At 41.0% G+C, this 7,752-nt stretch overlaps 1 protein-coding gene across 1 annotated transcript; it reads right to left on the bottom strand.

Annotated features, from left to right (window-relative positions):
• Nucleotides 1-3,682: 3,682 nt before the first annotated feature.
• LOC104466720 (protein FAM107B) lies at nt 3,683-3,814 on the bottom strand. Its single transcript, XM_010080243.1, has one exon. It carries the CDS (start codon nt 3,812-3,814, stop codon nt 3,683-3,685), a length of 132 nt encoding a protein of 43 aa, XP_010078545.1.
• Nucleotides 3,815-7,752: the final 3,938 nt, after the last annotated feature.

Genomic DNA, 7,752 nt, shown 5'->3' with positions numbered 1-7,752 from the left:
AAAAAAAAAAAATCACAAATCAAGACTCTAGCAGAGCTAAAACCAAATTTTGGACAAAAAGACTTCCCTTGATGGCGATAACTCAGATTGTGTTCAGACAGGCCTGTACAGGGTATTATGCCTACAGAATTCTGCATGGACAGAACTAAAAAGTGCTCTCTGTCTCGATTTTGTCACACTGCTCCTGGAAATTGTGGATTCTGTCCTTCCTTGAAAATGTGAGAGCTTTACCCATGGCTGCTGCAAAGCTATTTCCAGTGAGAGCTCCCAGGCTACACTCCAAATCACAAAGAGGCTAAGAGAACAAAAATCCAGAATAAAAAAAAGTTGCAGTCACCTTGGAAACCAGACAAAGGCTGGAGGATTCTCCCTCTTGGAAGATTTTAGCTACTACATCAACTGAATGTTTCAAGTCTGTTCAACACAAATTGCTTTCCAGGCCAACTACCCTAAAATGAGAAAGCTTGCTCTTTGGGAAGATGTGTGACTATGCAGACACACGCACAGATGCACACCCACTCCTACATTTTTGTGATTTCAATGACTTCTTTTATCTCTGTTATACTATGATGTTTTCAAAATTTGTTATGGAAAGATTCAAAACTCTGCCCATTATTCAGATATTAGTGTCACTTAAGTCAGAGCAGAAAGATCCAAAATTTGCCTTTGTTATTGTCGCCTTCCCTGTGAAGACTATTATGTGAAAACATCCAGTATTCAGTTTAACATCAACCAATCTTTATTTCAACTTTAAGAAATACAATAATCTGAACAAGCTTTCAGAAAGTGTATTTTTACTCTTCGCTACTTGCTATATATCTGTGGTTGCCTAATTCTTTCATAAAATGCATATCTGACAGCACATCCAATAATACATTAAAATGCCATTTTATGGTGACATCTATGAATGACTCCATATATTATGCAACACTCTATCCCTGTACGTACCCCGAAAGCAAAATCAAATATTTAGCAACACCAAATGTTGTTCCCTATTTCTCATAATAGATCTTATGGCCTGAATGCAACAGAAGCTACACGATTGTGTTAATATTTTATGTATCATGCTATTTTAATTACATTTTAACACATAAACCTTAAGTCAGGCAGAGAAAGGATGGAGGGATTTTTTATTACTACTGCTACTGGGTCAGTGAGAGCTGAATCAATAGAAACTTCCATGTTGGCAATTAGCAATCAAGATAGCCACGAACCAGAGGCAAGCTGCTATGTAACATTACTCATTCCAGCTTTTTTTTAAGTAAGGTTGCACACGTGAGAAAGCTGAGGCTCAAGAGTGATTAAGATGTGCTGTAGCTACAATAAAGGGGTCCCACAGAGGATACAAGTAAATGCAATCTCTGTCTACTCAAGTGGGGCTGGTAGTCAGATCTGATTCATCTCAGATACAGACCAACGGTAACGTCAATCCTATTCCCACTCTCATATGTAAAAAGGAAAAGCAACAAACAGGCAGCTATGGAATTAACTGACCTCCTGGTGATTGTTCTGGTTAAATAAAAAATCCTAAAGCTCTGATGTAGAGTAAGCAAAGTGTGCTAAGGCACAAGCTGATAAGATTAAAACCTCTGGCAGGGACAGGACCAATACTCTGCAGAGCTGAGGCTGAGTCCTAATAAGTAAAAATAGTTTAAGATAAGCGACCAGTGCCCTGAGGTACCACTACCTGGATCTTTGTTTGCCCAAAACAACTACCATTTCTGCAAGTAAATAAATGCATCAGTTCAAGACCCACCAGACACTGCACAGTAGGCATGGAGAATGATCAGACCGGCACTGAATATCTTACAAGATCCAGAAAGGGCTGTTAAGAGCTGACTGGTCAAAAAGTGAAGCTGCTGTTGCCTACACTGAGTCTTCATAATAAAATAAGGTCCGTGTTAAGCATACTTCTACAAAAGCACTAGAAGTCCTGAATACATATGGCAGTTTGCAGGAACAAAGCAGAACACAAGAATAATATCTACATGACCGAAAAGCCTCCTACCAGAGCTAGTACACTGGCACAAAGCACAGAAGACGAACCCTCTTCTCAATAATGCCAGTTTTTCTGGTGATGAAAATCTTCAAAGTAATTCATTTCTGCACCAATAAATAAGAATCTAAAATTAACAGCTGCCGCTAAACAAAATCTCCAAAAGAGAAGAGGGGGTATTGAGGGCTGCACAAGTCCTCTGTGTAATAGGATATTCTCCTAGAAGAAAAGAACTCTATACTATTTAAAAGTGCTTTATGCTTTCATAACCTTAAAAGAAAAGAAAAAAAAAGCCTTAATTTACTGCAGCCTCCACATCCTTTAGAATAAAATCATAAGTCGGGAAACTTCAACTATCTTTCAATGCCTATAAACTTCTTGGTGCTAGGAACTGACTTTGATGTTTAATCCCATTAATGAAAAATAGGACAAACACCTATTTAGGCCATTTTCTTCCAATTCAGTTAGCATTCTGTGAAACATTTCTACTTCTTCATCACTAAAGAAATGCTGTATTGTGTATGCAGTTCATTTAGAATTAAGTATCTAAGCCTAGCATTTGTGAGGATTTTGGCATTACATATAGAAAATACTCCCTCTCCCCTCAAAATACTGCCCCACCAGACGTCAAAAAAAAAGGAGAAACTTTCATATTCTGACTCTTCCTTCCAAAAAGACAAATCCAGTGTACTGGAGTAGCCAAAGCAACAGCTTCTTCTTCTGCTTTATCAAGGTCCTGGGTCTCAAAAGGCCTGAATGGCTGCTACCAGCAACTTTATTCCCAAATGCACTCTGAAATACTGTACTTCCACTTCTGTTTTGTGGATCCTCACACTCTTGCCTTTGGAAAGTCCATTTTGGGTGGCTTCAATGCACCAAATCACTAATTTATATTGTGGTTAAGTTTCTGTTTGTTTAAATAAAGAAGCCTCAACCGGCTTGGTGGCTTTTCCCCCACCATGTGGTCTGGTGGCTATTTTCTCAATATGTTTCCTAAATGAGCCCTCTGTTGCTGAAGAGATTTAATAACAGAACTTCAGCTATCTCTGGGCCAAGCGCTCGTGTCTCTGAAGTTCACAAAATCAAGTTGCAGTTATTTACATCTTTAAAAGCAATACATAGAGCAACACCTGTGCATCCCATGCTAACAGGAAGGAAGGAGTATTTGCATAACACACAAAGAAACACTCGTGTAGCAGAGGAGCAAGCACCAGACTATCACACTGCACTGCAAGGAAGATCAAGCAAGTAGAGAACAGTTTCATGTGAAATAAAATATATGATTCCTTTTATTTAAAAGTGGTCCCCTAAATTCAGTGCGCTGGAAATGGTGAAAACACACAGATTTTATGATCCTGCTGGTAACAGCAAATAGTTGATAAAGTTAGGAACTCAATACAAATTACAGATAACCAATATGAAAGGTGATAGTGGAGAACTGAACTGCTTCCCCATGAAACTGACCCTTTGTGAGTATTCACAAAGCAAAGTGAGAAGCCTTTTACAACAGGTTTTTGCAGAGCAGCTGAAATTAAAATGAATAAGTTAAGAAACAGAGTCTCTTCCTCTACAAGTTGTGAATCAACAAAAAGTGTCTGCTGGGTTTTGGGTAAAACGTCATTTTGATGACACTAAAACTCAAGCTGTGTTTTCAGGGCGGGAGGGTGGCACAAGTGATTTTCAGACTTACCTTTTCTGATTCATAAGCAGCTCTCTATGGAGATCTTGGTGATTCCGGGATGACTTCACAGGATTAATTAATTTCTGAGGTCTAATTAACTCAGGATTGTCATCATCTATGTAGTCTGGTTCAGCCATAATCTTTCTTGGAATGGGATATGGATCTTTGGGTTCAGTGTCCTTATTCACAGTATCTGTAAAAGAAGGGAAACACTGCAGTAAATTTTGTCTGTAGTAAGTAAAGCAATCTCTGGCAATTCCGCCTCCGTTCGCTGTTGCTGAAATTTGCATGCAGAATCTGGCACGCTGCAACTATCAATTTGATAACACACCAGCCCCTCAAAAAGACCCACAAAAAATAATCTCACAGCACATGGGTTTACAGAGGTGAAGCAATGGGACATGAAAGGAAAGGCGAGGGACCTCCATTAGCCTGACAGGCAAAACAGCTGAGTGCTGCACACTGTGTAGTACAGAGCTATGTGACACATCAGAGAAACACTGGGATTTGCTGCGTATTTTCCAGTAGAAGCTGAATATGCGCTTTGAGATGCCACTGTTACCAGCCCTTCCTCTCTCACTCTACATGCTGTAAAACCTGTCTACGTTCACTTTCAATTTAATCCCCAAACTATTTTGTTTCATTAGGGATCTTATATTGTTGCTCACTGTGTGTGATTCAAAATCCAGTTGACATAGTGGAATTTCCAGTAGAAGCTGAATATGCGCTTTAATTGAGATGCCACTGTTACCAGCCCTTCCTCTCTCACTCTACAGGCTGTAAAACCTGTCTATGTTCACTTTCAATTTAATCCCCGAACTATTTTGTTTCATTAGGGATCTTATTGTTGCTCACAGTGTGTGATTCAAAATCCAGTTGATATAGTGGAAAGAATTCCACTAACACTTCAGAACGTGAATGCTGAACAGTGTCACCATCCCCCTGCTTGGGCCACATGTGCACTTACAGATGATGAAGCAAAACGACAGGACCAAGTTTTCAGCAGATGCTGGATTTGAATGTGTCCAGTGAATCCAGCATAGCTCTTTTGGTTTCTTTGTTTGAACGGATGATGTGAACTGTGTTCTATTGGTGCTACTTCTCACACACCAAGTTTCTGCAGAGCAAACCCGATGAGAAATGGCTTACCAGTGTGAGCCGCTCGCAGGGTGGCCCCTTGTTTTTCAAGGCAAGTTTATACGTAGCGTTTTTGAACTCTGGGGGGGTGCTAGTTCTCACAGGGACCTCTGAAACTATTATAGAAATTGCACACAGTTCAAAACTATGTAAGTCTATTGCTGTACATGACATAAACCTCTTACTGATATTGATCATGTAATAGAAATACTTCTCCCATCACCCGTCCAGAGTACTTCTTGCTTCAGTCCATGTAATAGAAATACTTCTCCCATCACCCCTCCAGAGTCCTTCTTGCTTCAGTCAAGCAACCACCTATCACCACATGTGCCAAGTATACAGAATCATTGGAAAACTGAGGTCAGAAGAAACTTGGAATATTTCTCATCCAACCTCCTGCTGAGAGCAGGAACAACTCTGAGATCAGACCAGGTTGCTCAGGGCTTTACCCAGTAAGGTCTTGAAGTCCTCGAAGGCTGCACAGCCTTTGTGGGCAACCCTGCTTGCCTGTCTTAATGGTGACGTTTTTCTTTACACCCATACAAACCTCTTGTTTCAATCATGCCCACTGCCTCTCACCCTCCGGCCATGCACCATGGTGAAGAGCCTGGCTCCATCTAAGTTCCTCTCAGGCATGGGGGGTTGCTGGTAGGTCCCTCCCCCAAACCCTGCCTCTGCTCCGGGCTGATCCAGCCCCAGTCCCTCAGCCTCCGCCACAGCACCTGCACCCCCGCCCCCAGCCCATCTCAGTGGCCCTTCACTGAATTCCTATCTCAAATCCCTCCCTGTTTCATTGCATGCATGCCATATAAAAAAAACCCTAAACCCCCCAAAACCCCAAACCACAGCATACTTCTCAATATATACTACACAGCACCATGTCAGTAATAAAAAGTGTGTGGAAATCTATTCTCTTTACCATAGACAACGAATAAACTAGCTACAGTCTTTTTTTTTTTTTTTTTTTAAATAAGAACACAGCAGTTCATACCTCCTCAGCGTTCACGTCTGGCTTATCAGAAGTAAAACAACTCAAGTGTTACATATCGAGCCTCCACCCAGAATAAACCTGCTCTGTAAATATTTGGTTTCCTGCACTCCTCTATCAGTTCCGCTGCACTGATGGGGCTGTGAGTCTTCTAGAAAGCATTTATCATTGACAGCGCTCCGCTAAAGTAAATCCAAAACCAACCTGCGGCTTCTTCAAGACACGTCTTCTGTTTGCTCAGGCGAAGATGAAAAATGCAGAAGTACCCTACAACTATCTGTCATAAAGAATGTACTATTTTTCTAACACGAGCCCCTGAAAAACAATTTGATTTGATCATTTCTCAGAAAGTTTGATGTAATACTTTGCAGCACGTAGATTTGCTTTTGGCAAGCCGTTAAAATGAATTCTATTTATTCTTCTTTCTTCTGTCCCATCTCTATTTTTAAAAACGTGTATTCAACTCAGAGGTCAGGAACCGCGGTTTCCTAATGTAACATGAACTCTACTAGCAGCAAACTTGAATGAATAAAACTCCCTTGGGAACTGAAAACGCTTTCTGTGTGTGATTAAGCTGTAAATCATTTCAGCTAGGAGCTGAACGGAGCCAGTGAAACAGGGCACCCAGTTCCCACTCTGTGAATCCTCTCACACTTTTTGCAAACGTCAGTCTGGCTGGAGGCCATCGACCAGTCCTGCAGAGTCACTGTGTAATATTATACACAAACAATACAGCTAAGACAGTGTGATTTCTACCCACACCCTTTCCAAGCAAACATTTACAAAAGCCCAGGCAAGTTTCACATAAAAAGGAAACTGAGGCACAAAGGATTCACCACGCAACAGCAGAGAGGAACAGAGCTGGCAGTGCACCCCCAGAGCTTCATTTGGAGATCCAGGCTCACACCTATAAACCAGTCAAGCTCCATGACAGATTCCCTTAAAAGTCCTTAAACAAAGTTTAATCAATGTTCAAGCAATAACAATTAAAGAAATATTAATTCCATGAGTCTCTAGTGCTCATCACCACAGAAGTCATAACCCATAAAGGTGCTTTCAGATCATCACCAGGTGCAACAGTGGGACACGAATCATCCAAGCACATTCTGTGATTCTGTGATTCTGTGAATACGCTGCCTTAAGAGCATCCAAGAGGCTCCTTTTAACCATCTGCTGTTACACATTCAATTGAGAATGCACAACCCATTTCTGTGTTTCCCTCTTACCTTGCTCCAAAACAAAGGAAAGAGACTTGGACGTTGGGGATGTTTCAGCTGAGCTTGGCTCAAGTTAAATACACCCACTAATGGAGCAGGTGCCTTGAGCCAGTGCAAACGCACAAGCAGCACAAAAGCATTTACCTACCTTGTCTTGACCTGTCTGAGTAACTCTCACAGACTTTGTCTATGACTTCTTACATACACATGGATTTTCATCGAGAAAGAATAAACCAGGATCCTGCATGGAAGAGGAATTTTCACTCCTCAAGCAGAACTGCAAAGCAATTTCAATATCCCTCCAGACAATGTCACTGTATAAAAATAACTCAAGTATCCTCCCAGACAGAAGTTTAATGTTTTCAGACAAAAAGATTCTCTTAGAGCAATCAAGAACAATGGTACCTCAGTCTTGGAGAGCCAAGGCCAAGTGGTCACATACTTGCAATTTTCTCATTTATTTTCCTTGGAGCGCAAGTAAATTCAGGGAGAACGGAAGAGACCCTTCAAGTTGATCACAGTGAATAGATACAACGGAACCAGGGCATTGCCAGAAGCATGCAAGTTACATGTGGCAGAACATGTCCCATAGACACATTTACTTCCAATGTTAGTTATTTTTTATTCTACCTACAGAGGATTTTTTTCTGCAAGAGTCCCTTAATGGCAGTAACACTGGAAACACAAATGCAAAGAGAGCTACAGCCAGCCACTAGTGTTTTTAACAGATTCA

This window comes from Pterocles gutturalis, unplaced genomic scaffold (genome assembly GCF_000699245.1).
Source record: "Pterocles gutturalis isolate BGI_N339 unplaced genomic scaffold, ASM69924v1 scaffold6294, whole genome shotgun sequence".
NCBI lineage: Eukaryota > Metazoa > Chordata > Aves > Pterocliformes > Pteroclidae > Pterocles > Pterocles gutturalis.
This window is presented reverse-complemented; position numbering and strand designations above follow the sequence as displayed.

What these genes read in the sequence shown, in the direction of transcription:
- LOC104466720 (XM_010080243.1), bottom strand. Translation starts at nt 3,814, where the DNA reads ATGGCTGAACCAGACTACATAGATGATGACAATCCTGAGTTAATTAGA.